The sequence below is a fragment of the Equus caballus genome, chromosome 20 (assembly GCF_041296265.1).
Source record: "Equus caballus isolate H_3958 breed thoroughbred chromosome 20, TB-T2T, whole genome shotgun sequence".
Classification (NCBI taxonomy): domain Eukaryota; kingdom Metazoa; phylum Chordata; class Mammalia; order Perissodactyla; family Equidae; genus Equus; species Equus caballus.
Window position 1 is genome coordinate 43,833,510 of NC_091703.1, and position 18,638 is coordinate 43,852,147.

General features: G+C 51.5%; 1 protein-coding gene across 7 annotated transcripts; it reads right to left on the bottom strand.

The window, feature by feature from the left end:
- Positions 1–6,367: 6,367 nt before the first annotated feature.
- Positions 6,368–18,299, bottom strand: UNC5CL (unc-5 family C-terminal like). 7 transcript variants are annotated; one of them, XM_070244527.1, is made up of 11 exons: positions 18,160–18,299; positions 17,891–17,968; positions 17,687–17,744; positions 13,621–14,065; positions 12,817–13,117; positions 11,895–12,157; positions 11,119–11,220; positions 10,787–10,854; positions 9,835–9,935; positions 9,567–9,680; positions 6,368–8,906 (listed from the first exon to the last, which is right to left on the bottom strand). In XM_070244527.1, exons 4-11 carry the CDS (start codon positions 14,003–14,005, stop codon positions 8,855–8,857), a joined length of 1,386 nt encoding a protein of 461 aa, XP_070100628.1. In that variant the 5' UTR covers positions 14,006–14,065; positions 17,687–17,744; positions 17,891–17,968; positions 18,160–18,299; the 3' UTR covers positions 6,368–8,854. The 7 variants fall into 7 exon arrangements, with proteins under 7 accessions (XP_070100628.1, XP_023480660.1, XP_023480665.1 ...); XM_023624892.2 differs by having other exon boundaries at positions 6,368–8,154; positions 18,157–18,299; XM_023624897.2 differs by lacking the exon at positions 18,160–18,299 and having other exon boundaries at positions 6,368–8,154; positions 17,692–17,744; positions 17,891–17,944.
- Between the last annotated feature and the right edge of the window lie 339 nt (positions 18,300–18,638).

The following is an 18,638-nucleotide window of genomic DNA, read 5'->3' on the forward strand; positions in this document are numbered from 1 at the left end:
TCATTTGTGAAATGGGGTCACTACATTCGACTCTGCTTGTCCTGCAGGGTTGCTGTGAGGACCCACTGAGAAATGATTGCCAAGAAGTTCTGTGAACTTACAAAGTCTTATGAAAAAGGATTAAACAGCATTGCTCCAGTTTCGCTAAGATGATCCTACTTTAGAGAACAAATAGGAATCGTCAAGATTAAAATAAGCCTCCTCTGCTTGGAAACAACTTCGGAGGAAGGATTTTGTTAGCTCGCCCAGCAAAGAACAGTTCCAAGCCGGAGGGCTCAGAGTTGTTTTTACACTTGACCACTTTTCCAGAGCATCTAGGAATCAACAATGTAGCAATCATGTTGTAGGGACTCTCAAGAAATCCTATGGAGAGCCCCACATGGAGAAGAACTGAGACTCCTGGCCAATAACCAGCACCAACTTGGCAGCCATATGAATGGGTCATCATGAAAGTGGATCCTCCAGCCCCCGGCAAACCTTCAGAGGATGCGACCTCAACCAAAACCTGAACCAAAAACTACTCCTGAATCTCTGACCCATAGAAACTGTGAGAGATAATAAAGGACCATTGTTGTCTTAAGTCACTAAGTTAGGGGGGAGGGCAGTTCGTTATACAGCCATGGGTAAATAATACATAGTCTATGCTTTTTCATGGCTGAAGTATAAGGTTAAGGGGTGTTAACCAGGGTTCATGGTTCCAAGCAAGAGAAACCAATTCTGGCAAATGTAAGCCAAAGGGGAATTTTCTGGGAGAGCCCCCGGCAACCTGGGCAACAGAACCCCAGCTGTGGTTCAGAAAGAGGAAGATCCACGCAGGGACACCTCCATGGATCTGAGGAGCAACTAACCATCCCACACATCCTGTCTTAGTCAGTTCAGGCTACTATAACAGAATACCACAGACCGGGTGGTTTAATAACAAACATTTAATTCTCACAGTTCTGGAGGCTAGAAGTCCAAGATCAAGGCGCTGACAAGCTGGTGTCTGGGGAGAGCTCTCCTCCTGGTTTCTGATGGCCATGTGCTGGTATCCTCACATGGCAGATAGCAGAGCAGAGAAGAGGGAAGCAAGATCTCTCATGTCTCTTATCATAAGAGTGCTGATCCCATTCATGAGAGCTCCTCCATCATGACCTAATTATCCCAAAGGCCCCAGTTCCAAATACCATCACATTGGTGGTTCAGATTTCAACATGTGAATTTCAGGGGGGCACAAACATTCAGTCCATGGCACATCCTCAATCTACTCTCTCAGGATTCAGTGTCTGGAGTGATAGTGACACGAATCGTGTCCCAGCCCCCTGGCTACACCACGCACAGGAGAGAAAGGATCTGCCCCTTTGGTATTATCTCCCTCTGAGACTACTTCCAGTGGGAAAGATGATCCCGGAAAGGAAATCGGGGTGCTGTTGGAGAGAGGGGTGCTCTGCAGCCAAAATCAATAAATGTCTAGTCCAGGGGGCACTGCACGGTGTTACAAAGAGAAAGACTTCAAATATTGAACCAGACCACATGCAGGCTGAGTGCTTCACATTCACGGTCTCACTAATCCTCACAACAGTCTTTCATGGAGGGTGGTATTATTCCCATCCAGACAAGGAGATGGAACCTCAGACACATTAAGTAACTTGCCCGGGTCTTCCTGGAAAGTGATGGAGCTGGTTTTTAAGTTCAAGTCTGTGGGATTCCAGAGTCCTTACTTGTTCCATATCACCAGGCTTCCAAGATTGGGCCTCAAGGGAATGGAACCACATTCTGCTTTGATGCAATCAAATAAATTAAAGAGAGTTCATTAAGGGAAAGAGACAAAGGCTGATCTGCTCCAGCGGGAAGGTAGCTGAGTGATATCTGACTAGCCTGGCCCAGAAAGAAGGTGGTCGTCATAGGAGGAAAGGAAAGCACAGACACACAAAGAAAGTTTCCAGAAAGTGAAGCTTCCCGAGGGCTCAGATCGTGTGCAAAGAAAGTGGTCCATTTCCGCCACCCAGCCACAGGTGGCTTCTTCAGCCAAGCTCAAGAAGCCCAACTTTGGGGAAGCCCCGTGGGTGGATATACAATGGGCACAAGCAAGATGTGGCGGTTTTCCTGGTAGATCTCTGAGACAACCAATGTCACCGGGTCCCCTTCTCTGTCACACACTCTCCTATGTTTTTCTGGGATTCCCCGGGACAGGATGGCTGGCTCCTCCCTGGAGCAGGGGTTAGGCCCTCTCCCACCCCCACCTCTACTCTCTACTCCACTAATGAATTTTTGTAAAATCTGAACTTAACCCACTTCAGCGTTTCTGAAATATTATTCCTAGTTTTCTGACTGCATCTCTCCTAGACTGTTTGGAAAACAAATCTATTCCCACGTGAAGGTTGATAGCTCATATAAAGCACTTTTCTCTCCTCAGGCTAACGACTTTCTGACACTGTGACAGTAACCAGCTAGTATGGACGTTAGCTTTTTGTTGGCCAGGAGCCATAACATCTCTACCAACAAGAACTAGCACAGACTAGAACAAAGCCAGCAGGAGAAAGATACCTAAAGATAAGGAGATAAATGAGGGACCCCATAATTCTAAGCACATAATAAGTAGTCAAATATGTGCCAAGTAGATGAATAAACATACCATGTATGGCTTTAAAAAGGATGAACAAGGATGACAGTTCTCACAAAAGAGTATTCCCAGGCTTTCGTATTTCAAAGACCAATAAATTGTTTTGTTTTTTTTTTTTAATCAGGAAGAAGAAAACACAGGATTACTCTTTATTTTGCCAAGTAAAGACATTTTAATAAATCTGATCTCTATTACGATTCATAAGATAATAGGCCCTTTGACCTCAGCAAAGCAGGAAGGGTATGGTCACAGAATAAAGGACAGTCTTTCTAGAGAAAGAATCATTGGCACATTGAATGGGGTCTTAGTGGTACATTATAAGGTCCCCCTCTAGCTAGTTCAAGCACAAAACAGTAAATTACAGAGTCTAGATCATTCATGGAATCACTGGAAGGGCTGAAGGCAGACTCTCAGTGGAACTTCCAGTACTGACTCCCCAAACTACACCACAGAATCAGGCCCCTGCAGAAGCTACCTAGTTGGGCAGGTGCTGCCACAGCTGCTGGACCACTTCAGCTCCTCAAAATACACACCAGCCTCATGCCTGGTTCAACTCCCCATGTTATTCAGTGCCAAGTCAGAGTCCTACACGAGTTCAGCTGACTGGCAGAACCCAAACACGTCTAGATCCCTATCTGCCAAGGAGTCTGGGAAACGTGGATCTAGTTTCCAGCCTCTGCAGTACAGGAAGGCACATGGGACGGGAGATGGCACTGAGTAAGTCAATCAGTTCACCACCGTTGGGGAGGTTTTGCTGCATGCTCGTGCGGCATGTCAAGGTCTGGTCCTGGATGGTGAGGGCTCTGAGGGATGCCCTGAGGGATGTGTGAAGTCACGCTTTATTGAGAAGATTCTGAAGGCCGGTGGAATAACACCAACATCGGCTGAGGGCATGACTCTTCTTATGAAGAGAATTTAACGCCTGGGGCCACAGCATTAACCACACCCTGGCTGTAGTGGACATGCGTCATATTTGTGGCTTTCCATCAACTTTTGAGTAGCATTTTCCATATTTGGGGATATTTGCATGTAACGAGTCCCACCTCCCCAACATTAAAGTCAGAATTCAAGTTTCCAGACTCCTCTGCAGCTAGGATTCAGTATGTGACCTGGGCTCTGACAATCTGATGTTCCTACTTGGGATTTGAGTCAGAAATGGGTAACAGGAAGAAGCAGGCAGTGCATGGAGCTCCCATTTTTGCTGACATGGATGGCAGCAGAGGCCTCCACTTTCAGAGGTGGTGCTGAGGTCTGGTTCCCACTGGGAGGTGGCAGTGGTGGCAGCAGGAGGGGCTGCAGCAGGGTTGAGTTCATGATACCTAGTGCTCAGTAGCAGCAGCCACAGTGATACCAGTTTCCCTCCTTGGGCTGGTTCTACAGCAGTTTAGGGCATCATTCCTCAATTTTCTCGGCTCTCCAAATGATTGTTTATCCATCAGGATAAAATCCTCTGTCTGTAAACCCCGCCAGAGTGGATTCTCTTGTTAGTAACTGAGAACCCACCTGATGTGCTGGGTGAGCTGGGCACACTAGACTCTGAATCCACGGCCTCTCCACCAGGCTGCAGTGTGAGCCATTCCTGCTACAGAGAGTGTCTGCCTGCACCTTGGCCCCCATGTCCTTCTTGAGTCAGGTGTGGAGAGGGACGGAAGGAAAGTGCCCTTCTCTCTGACTTCCACCATCCCAGGAGGCCCTCCAGAATAAGAACGCTCTTCTTCGTTGGATTTTTAGCACCAACACTTTGTGTAGGGAAGATATTCAGCAAATGTTTGATGAATGAATGGACAAGTACACTATAAAGTTATGCCCAGCTGGTCCATAATCCAGACCCGTGCTGTCCATTACAGTACCCACTAGCCACACACAGCTACTGAGCGCTTGAAATATGGCTACTGCAACTGAAGAACAGAATTTTTATTTTATTTCAATTACTTTACATTTTAAAGTTGATGCCTAATTTCATTTTTGGACAACTTTTAGTTTATTTAATTTGTGTATGTAAATGTACATTTTCAGCTATAAATTTTATGAAAGCTGAGTACAGATCAAATATTTTCCAACAATTTAGCATTTTTTTTTAAAGATTTTATTTTTTTCCTTTTTCTCCCCAAAGCCCCCAGGTACATAGTTGTATATTCTTCGTTGTGGGTCCTTCTAGTTGTGGCACGTGGGACGCTGCCTCAGCGTGGTTTGATGAGCAGTGCCATGTCCGCGCCCAGGATTCGAACCAACGAAACGCTGGGCCGCCTGCAGCGGAGCGCACGAACTTAACCACTCGGCCACGGGGCCAGCCCCAATTTAGCATATTTTTGATACAAATCGAGACATGTTGTAATTACAAAATACACACCAGACTCCAAATACTTCATGAAAAAAAGAATGTGAAATATGCCACTAATAACTTTTATAATTGATTACATGTGGAAATGATAATACTCTGGATGTATTAGGTTTAAAAAAATATATTCTTGAAGTTGACTTCACCTGTTTCTTTTTACGTTTTTCGCTGTGACTACTAGAAAATGTAAATTAAACATGTGGCTTTCATTGTAGTTCTGTTGGGCAGCATGAATGTGGACATGGGCATGAATGTCACTCAGCAGGCAGAGGGGGTGCTGAGGACACAGGTTACCTCTCACCCTACAGACCTAGCCCCGAACTTTGCTGCTCATTTTCCGCCCACCTCCAAAGCCGACAGGAGGACGTTCAGGCATTGGCCTCTACAACATGCATGAGAGCAGAAGTCACAAATCTGGTGTTTTTAGGGATCAGGCAGGTAACCCACCAGGGAGAGGGCTGGAGGTAAGGCCACAAGCAGTGACCAATTGCTCTATTTAGCGGCAATACATAGAGAAAAATCCCCAAGTGGACGCCCCCTGGGGCACCAGTGTGCCATTTCCGCACAAGCCCATGGAATCAAAAGAAGGTCCTTGGAGAGCCTCAAACATGGCGACTTCATTCCACGGGTGACGAGACTGAAGCCAGAGAGGTTGAGAGCTGGGCTAAGTAGCACCAGAGCCAGGGCTGAGCGCTGAGTCTCCTAGCACCCCTGGGAACACGCCATCTGTAAGCTTCAGGGGCTGGCAAGTACAAGCCAACTGGGTTTGCTTCGAGAAAGGACGGAGCCACCCTACAGGGATCAGGCAGCCTGCCACCACCCCGAGATGTCCCAGCTGCCCTTTGCCGGCACTGAAGAACCAAGGTAGAGGCTGGAAAGGATTCTATCCAGAAACAGAGACCCCCATGGCTTCTATTCACAACTCCAGAAGACTTGAAACTCTTATGATGATTTGTTCCAGGGTAGGGAGGAACACAAAATAAAGATGCATTTGGCTGGAGTGGAGAGCAAGGAAGAGACCGTGGGAGAAAAAGGGAAAACTGTACTAGACTCCAGGAGAGAAAGAGGTTCTGAGTCAAGGGAAGGGAGAGACGGCCACAGCACCAACCTGGAGTGGCGGCAGCCCCTGGTGGGGTGGGAGGACTAATGAGAAGGGTGGGAGAGGATGGATGAGGCTGGGATGGAAGAGGGAGGAGGTGGAGGGCTCCCACCCCCACCTGCGCCGAAGGCTTGCTCCTAACAGAAAGGGGAGTGAAGCAGCTCTCTGATTTACCACGCTGGGCTCGAACAGTTCTCATACTGGAAGCACAATCTACAAAACACTTCCCCTCCAACCCCCCCCATAGGTAAAACTTTCCCAAAAAAACCATTTGTATCCACATCTAAATTTCTCAATCTGAGCAAAATACAGTTACTAACAAAGAAAGGCAATTTTCATAGTTTATTATACAATATTGTTCATCATAGAAAAAGCTTTAATATTTTTAATTAAATACAGAATCAAATTGTTAGGGTTGCCAGAGAGATTGTTTGCCTGCCCTTGAAAAAATTAACAGCACCTGTTTGCAAACAAAAGTGCGGCTGGAAGTGAGTCAAATCCTTTGTTCTCTTTTCAGGACCCATACTGTTGATCTCTTTTCTATACAATGTCTAACACACAGTAGGTGCTGAACAAATATTTGTTGACCGAATGGGGTGTTCTTTAATCCCTAGCCTTTATTTCCTGACCCTAAACTGGATCTTGATCCATAGGGAAAAATCCCCACCCACTCATTCTTAGGGTGGCCCAGGCTCTTTCAGTAGCCTTTGATACATAACATTGGCTTAGAGACACTTTCCTGAGGGTTTCAGAGAAAGAAAGAAACACACAAAGGCAGACACAGTAAGTAGATAGAGACAAAAAGATGCCAGGACACAGAGAAACAGAGAGACACACGGATTTAGCGATGGTGTGACTGCAGGAGATAGGGACAGCAAAACAAAGTGAGAAAGACTTAAAACTCACACAGTCTGAGATAAAGAGTGGAAAAACTTGGGCAAGAATGATAATCTTGAAGTTTCTTTTCAGCTTTGATGTTTTATGACAGAGATTATGGCTGAGAGAGAGGAAGACAAAGCGAGGACGGGAGGATAAGGAGACAAAGGCAGGCAGAGGAGACAGGTGCACAGCCAGGTCTGACTGCCCATCTTTAGATCTGGCCTTGAACCTTTGTCCTACTTGCACCTCACACCCACCGGGCGTGGCTCCTTCACACCTCAGCACTCCATGCCACTCCTGATCCCTCCTGTGGGTCCAGTCACCACGTCCCCCACCCCACCTGAAGACCTCCAAACCACCCTTTGCATGTCCCAATCCTTTTTCCAACATCCTCCATGAAGCTTTCTCTCTGCTCCAGCCCATGCTCAGCTCCATCCCTTCTCAACTCCTAAAGCACGGACAGTTCATACCACACCGACACCCCTAAGCACAGGTATGTGCTGTTTCCGAGTTCACTCTCAGCCCACATGAGGGCATCTTGACTCGAACAAGAGAACTGTGGGCTTGTCAAGGCTCCAAACCCTCTCTCATATATTCCAGGATTCCCCACTATACCCAGTCCAACACCAGGTATCACTAAGTGCTCAGTGAATACTTGTGAACTGACCAGTCCCCAAGGAGTGCCAACAGGGCAACCTAACAGTCCACTGGTCTATCAAGTAGCTTCTGTAGGCTGGTCATGCTGGACCATCTCCTGGGCTCCTGCGCCCCCTGCCGGCCAGGAGGGGATCTGCATGCAGGACAAAGTAGGTCGCAAGGGTGGTCCTGACCCGGGGAGGCTGGAAATCCGGCCTCAGGTGGCCCAAGGCACCATCCGAAGGTTCTGGTGAGGTCGGCGGGCACAGCCAGGAATGGCTGCTGTGTTCTTCCTGGAGGTCGGGACACACCCACCGCCTCCCCGCGCCCAGAGTGCTGCAGACAGCGCCCCACCCTGTCCCGCCCCAGTGGGGCGCTCAGAGCCTCTCATCCAGCTCCAAGCCCGGGTTCTCCCAGGCACCCCCACGGACCTGGGCTGGGCTGCTGCTCTGCGTCCCACTCAGGTATCTCTGAACGGCAGAGGCGCAGTCCAGCCGCTCCATGACGGTCATGATGCAGTGCAGCTCCTGCAGGCTGCCGTTCTGCTCCTCAAACAGCTCCAGGACGGCTGCGGCAGGGCTGGGCTGGCAGGACATGAACCTGGCCGGGGGAGAGGAGAGGAGAGAGGCGGGAGACCACTCCAGCGAGATCCACCCACCCACCCCAGCTCGGGGCCTCATCCTGCTCTTGCCTGCCTTCCAGGGGTCACAGGGTCGGGGGAGGGCCTGGGACTTTGAAACCCGAGATTGCCCTGACTCAAAGGCTACTCCTCTCAGGCCTCAGTTTCCTTCTCTTACACCCAGGGCTCAGATGAGAGGACCTCTAAGGTTGCTTCCAGCTCTGATGTTCTGTCATTGCCTTCTCTACCTACCCTACTCCAACCATACTCTCCCCTCCTCCTCCCTCTCCCAGGCCACAACATCCCGCCTACCACTAAGGAAACAGCTGTTCTAAACCTGGGCTTTAACCAGACCCTCTCCTGCTCAAAAACCTTCCAGAGTCTCTACTGCCTGCTAACCAAGTCCACTCTCCTGACTCCAGCTCATCCACCACTTGGCCTTGCCCTGTTTTTCTCTGACCTTTTCCCCCTGCTCCCATCCAGAACCTTCCTTCCGCATACCTATCCCTTTCCCATCTTGCCCACACCACACCCACAACTGCCTCTGCTACTCTCCCAAACAGAAAGGCTGACCCCACTTTCCCACCACCTCCTCCCCGAGGCCCTATGTAATTCCCACATCCCAGGTGGAAGAGACCATTCTGTACCCCCAGCTCACGTCATAGCTCCCACAAGTCTTTATTATTCTTGCTTCAGCTCTTTTGTGTCTCTGTTTCCAACTTGCTGCGCAACACTGGATGTATACAATAAGGAACAAGGAACGCCTGCCTTTATTTTGTTCTTTGTATCCCTGACTACAGTGCAAGCTCCTGGGTGCTGGGACCATGTCTCATTCATCTCATACCCCAGTTCTTAGCATAGTTTTCCAGGACACGCTAGGTACTTGATAAATGTTTAATAACCGAGCGATTTTAAAATCTACCCTGTTATCAGCTGGGTCCAGCCCTAGTCCCATTTCCTGGGTGGAGTCTTCCCTAACCATTGCGCTTACTGTCTGGTTCTAGGGTTTAGCTCGGAATTGTTGCTAACGTTTATTGAATTAACACGTGCCAGGAACTCAGCTACACGCTTTACACACATCATCTTACAGTCTGCCACTCTACCCCTCAGGGCACACCACGTCAAGCACGCCATATGTACCCAATGACTCGCATGTTAACTGATTCACTTGTAAATATTTATCGAGCACCTACTATGAGCCAGGCATCAGTCTAGGTACCGGGAAAACAGTGATAAACAGAAGGAGCTGCCCTTTTATGGGAAATAGGGTGGGGAGTAGCCATTCTCTGACTTTTAAGTTGCTCCCCTGTCTGTGGTCCAGTCTCCAAGGTGTCCTGAGAACCCCCCACCCCGGTGCCCCGTCCTCTCCTATCCGCAGACCTCGCCCCCTTACCGGATTTTCATGCCGCAGAGGCCCAGGTGGGAGGCCAGTCGACGCCAGTCATTGCCCGTGATGCTGTTTGGCTCCAACAACATCCGCAGCTGCTCAAAGAGCTCTGGGGGCAGCCTGAGGCAGGGAGAAAATGGTGTTGTCAGAGGGGCAGGTCAAAGAGACCCAGTCTGGTTCCACACACACCCCAAATGCTGTACATGCCCTGTAGGCACTGGGGCACGAACCCCAAACATCCCCCAGGGAACAGCTCAAGCAACCCCTACCTCACCTATTGCATGGGGGTGGCTGGGAGATGGGGGGTGGTGCTGCCCAGGATTCCTCCTCTGATGCCTGGAATCTGAGGATTTCCGTGTACTTGGTCTCCAAGCCCTGAGCCAACAGAGGGTCAGGGAACACACTTAGGGATCAGAAGACATCCCCCGAGCAAGAAGCTGGGGAACCTACCTCCACTCCTTCAGTCCCCCAGAGCCACTTTGCCAGCAGACACCTCCACCCCTCCCATCGCCCCTACTCTCTGTTCTCCTGACCCCAGAATCTTCAGCCTTAAGTTTGCCTGGTGAGCTCTTTGGGACCTGGGACATGATACCAAACAGGTTGCATCCTAAGACACCAGGAGAAGTCCTGGGGTGAGGGGGCGTCCTGGGGCAGGGGGGGGCCATCTAAAAACAGACGCTAAACTCAGCATACGCGTCCCTTCCCTCCATTTCTCCTTTCCTCGGTTTCTCTTCCCCAAGCGACACCCTGAGGGGCATCTGCCTCCTCTCCTCTAAGGTGCCACCATGTTTCCTCAGAGATACTCAACCCCAATTCTTCACATCTTCCCTTGGGAGCGTGGGCTATCTAACTCCCATCCCACCTACTCAAGACCCCCTTCCTGGGCACTCTCCACACTAAAGATACACAACATCATCGCTCAGATGTGGACAGTCAGCCTAGAAAGAAAGCATTGCTCTTTGATGCCCAAGTCCCTCTGGGCTGGGAGAGGGGGTTAATAGGGTTTGGTTCTTTTACTCTTCTTCTGGATTCATCCATGGATAGGCAGGAGAGAGTCAGGGATGGAAGGTAACTTGGAGGCCAGGTGGTCTAAGCCCCTGGAAGAATTTCACCTTCACCTGCTTGATTGTGATTAGGGTCATACTTACTGGACACCAGACCCTTTGCCCAATTTGCCCAAGACTCCCCCAGGCCCCGCCTTCTTCTGCCCCTCCTCTCCAACTCACGTCCTGGAAGGTGTGCATGGTGACGATGATCTCATTGGTTAGTGCTGAGCAGTACTTGCTCTTATCGGCTACAAGGAGAAGAGAACATGGCAAGTGAGAGAGGGAAAAGCCTGGCATAAGAGAGTGGGAGAAGTGAAACGACTCTACAACAAGGCTTTGGAAAGCTGAAGAAGCTGGGCAGGGCACTCCTCCTTTCTCTCTACAAAGATCTGTTGTGGCTCCTCGCCGTTAAGAGGAGGTCTGCATGCATGGCAGAATGAGGAGCTGCAGAGCCCCAGGGTGACGAGGAGAGGAGGAGAGGGCAGGCGGTGGACTCGGGGCTCCTGGACTACCTGTTTTTCTCCGGAAGCAGAAGGAACGGAAGGGGCACTTTCCATGCCAGATGTGGAGATGCGGAACCAGCTGGCAACTGCTGTCATCCACATTTTCCCAACCTGGGAGGGGGCAGAAAGCCAAGGGCCTCAGAGAGTAGGACCTTCTATGAGTGTTTAAAGAGGCCTCCTCTGTGGCAGGTGCCGAGCAGGGTGCTATGGGTGAGGTCGAGGAGAGAGCCAAGGCAGGAGTGTGTCTCATGTGGATGGGGTCCCCAGAACCTGGACAGGGGACCTCACGAGCGGTCTTCCTTCTGCCACCACATACAGACCTCTCCTCCCCCCTCCACCACTCCCAGAAGCAGCCATGCTCATGTGCCCAGTCCAAAACCACACGATGGGAATCTAGGCCCCATTGGCAATTCCAGCAGCCCAGGCCACAAAGGAAAGCGGGCAGAGAAGACTAGGAGGACCCCTCAACACCAGCTCCATCCAGGAGGGACGATAAAACCCCGGCCCCTCCCTCCCTGCTCCTGGGGGTGCACTGCCACTCCTCCCCCCTGCCCCCTCGTATCACCCTGTCCTGCCGGGGAGGGGCCAGGGCAGAATGGGCCACAGGAGGAGGAAGTGGGCAGAGCCTGGGGGCTCCCGGAGGCAGCAGCAGAAGCCAGAGGGTCCCCTTGAAGCTGCTGCCTGCCCAGGAGTCTCAGAAGGAAACTTGAGATTCCCAGATTTCCACCCCCGGGACGGCCCAGACCCCTACTCCGGCGGGGCTCCCCACTGCCCAGCCCCCTCACCCTTGGAGATGTAGCTGAGCTTCAGGTACTGGTCCCCTCGGGCCCCCGTGAAGTCGAAGAGCTGGCAGGGCCCGCGCAGGCACCCGCCGTGGGGCTGCTCGTTGGTGATGGCCCAGCGCAGGGCGCAGGGCGTGTTGTTGAGAAAGTAGACGCGCACCTGCAGGTGCGACTGGCCCGGCTCCAGCGGCGAGCAGAACACGGCCAGCTGCAGCCATTTGCGGGCTTCCCGGCCCATACGCGCCTCCGCCACGCAGGTGAAGAGGCTGCGGAGGGAGACGGTGGCACGAGCTAGCACGGGAGGGCTGGGACCCAGCTCATCTGCCACCCGGCTCCTGCCACCGCAGGGACCGCTGGGGGGGCCTCCAAGGAGCCGAGGAGAGCAGTGCAGGGCGTGTATAGGGAGGAACTGAGGGGGAGGGGTGGAATGGTAGGTGGACAAAAAGTGAGTCATGTCACAGTGACCATCGCCAAGTAGGGAGAAGAGCTAGCAAGTGTCCTCAGGCATGAGAGAGCGCGAAGGTGAGCTCAGGGCCATCATGCTTGGGAGGGGTCCCACACACTGCTCTGGTCAGTGGGTGGCCAGGAGACTGAGAGGCAGAAGGGCCTAAGATCCTACAAAGACAGAGCTAAGGACAGACATGAGATGGGATGCCGTCTCGGAGAACTGGAGGGGACAACCTGCTCTAGATAGTTTGGAGACAGTCCTGAACAGAGATCACGGCAGGATACACTGTCCTGGACAAGGTTGGAGTGAGACAAGCTGCCACAGACACTAGGACACAAGGACCAGGAAAGGACACAGAAGGATAAGGGATTTGCAGGCCACCTGGGACTGATAAAGGGGCAGTTCCATACAGAGAGATGAGGATGAGGCAGACAGAGAGAAGAGGCGGGAAGGACAGGCAGACGGGCTCGTGCCTACCTGAAGTGGGAGATGTGGATGCGACACTCATCCTGGGAGGTGTATGCCCCCGGCTGCCCCAGGGGCCTCCAGTCCTTGGCATCGAGCAGGGCTGTGTCACTGCTGTAGGCGCGGGCATGGCTGCGCTGCTGGGCACAGTGTTTGAAGGTGAGGATGCAGGGCTTCAGAAATGAGGCCCCATGAGGGCCACATGCCACCACAGGGCTCACCAGCCCCTGGGCTCTAGACAATGACGGGGCATCCGACAGGTCCCACACCAGGATCAGTGACACCTGCTCCTGGCGGCCCACAGCCACAGCACCTGGGGAGAAGGAGCACCAAGATGGGCCTGGCGGGCCGGCACAGCCCTGCCGCAAGAGAGGCCAGGCCAGAGTGGGAGGGGTGGTGGGGCAGGAGCCAAGGAGAGAGGGGGCCTAGCAGGGCACACGGTGGGCAGAGTGGAAGGAGAGCAAGACCACTGTGAGCTGATTTGTGGTGTCACCCCCCTTCCCTCCAGGGCTTCTGCTGGCCCATGCAGGGCCTGTGTGGATTTGCAAAAAGTGCTCTTCCTCCAGAAACTTTCCTTTCCTTTATTGTCATAACATACTGTTCATTAGAACAAGGCACTTTACTTCCACCTGCCAGGAAGTTGTCATAAAAATAAGCAATATATCCATCTTCGGAGTCAATAAAGTCATCCTAAAAATATAAACAATTTTCAAAAGAATGAAGATGTCTATGCATGATGCTCCCTGAAATGTGGTGCCCTTGTACAATGCACAACCTGAACAATTGTATGTGGAGAAGGGAGCCGGGCGCTGTTACCTGGTGGGATGAACAGGGAGATGCCCATGTCCTGGAGAATCAGGCAGTCTCCGTGGTAATCCACCTCTTTAGCCGAAAACACCAACAGCTTGTGCATCACCTGACGGATGACGGTCTGGCCTTCTGTGGGCCTCTGCAGTTCCTGGTAGAAGGCATCTTTCTCTGAGGATGTGGCTGGTGGGCACTGCCCTGGGGACTCATATTCTGGTAGGGGATCAGCATGGGACACTGGCCCCTCTTGGCTATCCGGCTTCCAGCAGGTCTGCAGCAGCCAGCGAGGACAGTGCCATCGAAGGCACTGGACCAGGAGGAGGACACTCGCCACCGGGACCCCCACCAGCAGTAGGAATTGGGCAGGTTGGAAGGAACTCTCATGGGAGCACATCTGCCTGGTCAGTGGATGATGCCAGCTCCTCCGTGCCGCGTGCCAGCCAAGGCCGAGGGCCTGGGGGAAAAGAGGGTCAGTGCCAAGCGAAGCCTTTCAATGTCATGCAGGCCAAGTCTTGGCTTCCAAGCGGCTGCAATGACGGAGTGAATTGTCTTCATTCCAGCGCACCCCACGCTCCCCAGTCAGATCAATTCCTCTAACAGAACCTCCCCCACCCCTCACTCAAGAACCTGCCATGGTTCCCCATGAACTAGCACATCAAATTAAACTCCCTTGAGGCAGAAAGAGCTTGGGTTTGGAGTTAGACGATGTGAGTTCAAATGCTACCTTGGTCACTGTGGTTGAGTGAGCTTGTCATATTGCTTAATATGCCTCAGTTTCCTCATCTGTCAAAATACCTACATGTGCTGATATAGAAAATTCTTTAAGTGGAAAAGCAAGTCACAGAGAGCTAGACATCTTCTGATCCCATTAATGTAAATAACAAAACTATATACAAGTATAGATATATATATATGAGTGTATATATGTAAATATAGAGAAAGTCTGGAGCAGTGCTATGCGATAGAAATACAATGTGAGCCACATATGTAATTTTAAATTTCCTAGTGGCCACATTAAAAAAGTAAAAAGAAACAGGAGAAATCAATTTTAATAATATAATTTATTTAACTTATATTCACAATATCATTTTGACAGATAATTGACATACTATTAATGAGATATTCTACATTTTTTTCCACACTAAGTCTTTGAAATCCGTGTATATTTTACACTCACGGCACCTTGCTATTGGGACTTGCTCTATTTCGAGTGCTCAGGAGCCACAAGCGCTAGTGATCCCTGTCTTGGACAGTGCAGGTCTGGAAAGATATACCCCAAATTATTCCCATTGGTCATTACTCAAAGGAGAAATTGAGAGGAGGGAAGGGATGAATAAGGACTTTCCATTTTCTTAAACCCTTTTTGCTGCATTCTTTGGATTTTTCTCACTGAGTACGTATTTCACGTTAATTTTGCAATCCTTTTTAGAAGCGATTAAAAGCAAAAAAAAAAAAAATTACCTCAGAGTGACTGTGAGGACGGCATGAGATCATGTGAAAAGCATTTGTAGATGATGAAACACTGTCCAAATATGTTTGTTTATTTATGCCCCTCCTTTTGCCAAAAAGGTCAGAAGGTAGCCCACTGAGATATGTGAAATACAACAGTAACAAAAGTTAAAAGTGGAAGTGAGTGAGAAAGAAAAACAAAGGTGGGGGCCTCCAGGGAGGCTGGAGTGAGCAGGGCGAAAGCACACGCTGGCTGCCTGCTCACCTGTTCACGGCCGGAGCCTCAGCTCAGGGCTGGGCCTCCCAGCGGCCTCCCTGAGCAGGTGCCAGCTCTTCCTGAGGCCCTCCAGAATCCACTGCCTCCCCTCCTGCTTTCTCTCTTCCTCCCTTAATTGCCAACACCCCACACTCTCCTCACCCCTCATTAATTCTAGCCTCTGGCTTTTGCTCCTGCTGTCCTCTGGTTCACCCTTCACCTGCTCTCCCCACCTGCCTCATCTCACCACCTGGACCCCCTCCCGCTCCATAGCACCTCCCGCTGGCTCACCAGCGCCTGACCGTCTCGCCCGTTGGAAATCTCTGACGCCCTTCCCACCATCCTGAGTAACTCTTAACCATGTGCTATCCTCCATGGTTTTCCCACTCAGATGAACACTTCCTGAGCACCAGCTGCGTACCAGGTACTGTGGGAAGTTCAGTCCTGCCAAAGATGACGTCTTATTCAGCTCTCAAGGAGCTTCTGGGGGAATGGGATGCATTCACTCCACAGCTGAGTTCTGGGAGGCACAACATCCTCCTTTAAGGTCCTTTGGGCTCCCCATGGTTGATTCATTAGGGTCTGCACTAGAAAAGCTTCTGGCATCCATTTCTCTTACCCCCTTCTCTCAAACCACCCAGCTGGAGCTGAGGCCTCGCCCAGCTCTTCCCTGCCCCCTTCCTTTTCCCGGGGCCCACGAAACCTAAGCCCCGCTCCTAGCTCCTCCCAGACAGAGCAGGAACTCCTCTGTATCTTCAGGATTGAGGGCTGGGGCAGGATGTGTTTCCTCCGCATCCTCATTGAAAACGTAGACAGGAGGGGAAAGTGTGGCATTGTTCCTTTGCCCTAAAATCCAGCCACAGCCCGTGCAGCAGCTGCTTCAGCCAGGCCTCTTGCGGGGCACGCGAGTGAGGCAGGGGAACTGGCGATGCCCCACATCTGGTGGAGTCGGGGTTGGAGCAGCAAGCTTCCCTTTGCGTCCCATCCATTCCTTTAGGTTCTTCCACATTAAAGATAATTGGAATTATAACTGTAATAATAATAACTAACATTTATGGAGCTTCTCTGTGCCACTGACTCAAAGCATGCTATGTGGCCTGTCTCCCTTGAGCCTCACAACAGCCTTATGAGCGGGGTGTTATTTTTATCTACATTTCACAGATGAGGAAGGCAAGTTTTCTGCCCACACTGAGGACAGATGGGAGATTATTAAACTACTTCCCTTCTGAAGGCAGAAGGGAAGGATGAGCAGGGGTGATAAGGACTTCCAGAAACACTCCCTCTCTCTCCCTGCCCCTTCTTTTTCCCTAAGTCTCTTCCTTTCCACCCCAGATGAAATGAAGTTGGAAGAGAAAGAAATAAAAATAAAGTAAAAATAAATAGAAGGAACTAAAGGCATGTCGTTAGTTCCACGGTGAGTGACGCCCCCACCTTCTGCCCACCATGGCACCAGCAGTAGGGGATGGACCAGCTACTGTGAGAGGGGACCTACTCTGTTTCTACAGCAACAACCTTCCCAGGGCCTCCAAAACCCGGGGTCCAAATCCCCTCCACCCCATTAGGCGGTGCAGCAGAGTCCCCTTGCCCAGCCCCCCAACCTGGAGCAGTTGGTATGTCTGCTCCCCAAAGTCCCCTGGGCCTCTTACGAGGATCCCTTTCATTACCTGGCCTGGAGCAGGTTAACTCCTCCCCCTGCTCAGCCCCCCGTTTTCCCAGGCTGACAGCTCTCCAGGCTGTCACTCCATCCCCCCCTGGCCCCAGGAGCAGGGAGGGTCCCGAAGCCACAGCACAGCAACCACCTCAATGTGAACTGGAGCTTCCCAACCCCAAGCCTGGCTCCTTATTACCCATGCCTCCAGTCTGTCTTGCCCTAGACCCCAGGTCATCCTGGGAGCACTTCCCCAAGATGAGGGTCCTCTGGAATGCTGCCATTACCTGTCCCTAGGAAGTTGCCTCCGCCAACAGACAGATCCAGGCTCTTGCTGCAAGGCTCTGCTCATATCCTTAGAGGAAACTCTCAACCTTTCTCCCATGTCACTGGTTCTCACCATGTCTACTGAACCCCTGATACATCTCCAGTTATTAAGAGACATAAAAGTACCAGACTGGATAAATTCAATCCCAAGTCATGGGCAGCATTCATCAGCATAGTATACATTTCCACAGTGCAGAGACTCGTCTCCCTGGTCCTCACACCCACTGGACAACGGCCCTCCCCCAAGCCCCTTTTTCCCCTCCTCCTCCAGCAGAGGGTCTCCACACTCTGGCAAGCCCTGCTGAGCTGACCTGCCTCCTCCTTGAGCCCCAGGTGACCCCTGCAATAATTGCAATAATGCCCACCCTACCCCAGCTGCCCCAGGGGGTGCTCACCTTACCGTGGAGGTGTTCCTAGAGGCTGCTGGCTTGTCCAGGAACAGTAGTTCCTTCCCTGAGGAACGGAGAGGTCAGCCAGACCTCGTCGCCAGGCCAGCAGACAAGAGGAGGTGGGCGGAGCATCCGGACAGGAGTGGCCTGGTGCTTCCCGGCAGAGTCCTGCCTCCCAACCGCCCTAAAGAGGGGTGAGGGAGTCTGTACCTGTCTGTTGACAAAGTCCAGCCAAGGTGGGGGAGTAGCTGAAGATTCCAGAAGTCAAATGGACTTGCCAGTCTAGGTCTGGAAGGGAGGGGTCAGAGAGGGAGACAACCTGAATGCAGGTGCAGCCCCAGGGTACAGGTGAAGCCCCTCCCTACAATGCCCTCTGCTGGTGAGTGGCCGCCCCCAGCCAGAGGCTATTGAAATGGCAGAAGGGAAGAGGAGGGAGCCCTAAGGAGAGCTTCTCAAACTATAATGTGCACACGAACCACCTGATGGATCTTGTTAAAACGTGGGTTCTAGTCCCGTCGGTCTGGGGAGGGGCCTGACATTCTGCATCTCGAAGAAGCTCCCAGGTGATGCCAATGTGGCCGGTCCAGGGAGCTTAGAGGATCTCTCGCTCCACCCCTTCCTGCACAGAGATGACAGAGGAGGCGCTGAGAGGGTTAAAGACTCTCAAGTTGAGGCAACATGGGGCATGGCGTGTACACACATCTGCTCCCTACTCAGTGCTCTTTCCACTGCCCACACTCAGAGGTGGCAGGGACACTGCCACCTGGGGGAGAGCTGAACTTCAGGCCCTTTGCCAGCCCGAGTTCTTCCTTAGAAACTCTGCCTAGGAAAGATGCTGCCACCAGAAGAAAAGCTTCCTGTGAAGAGGGATTTTTTTCCCCAGCTGTTTGCTGCTGTATCCGCAGCTCCTTGCACAGCGTGATCCATAGTCGGTGTTCAGTACAGACTTGTTGAATGA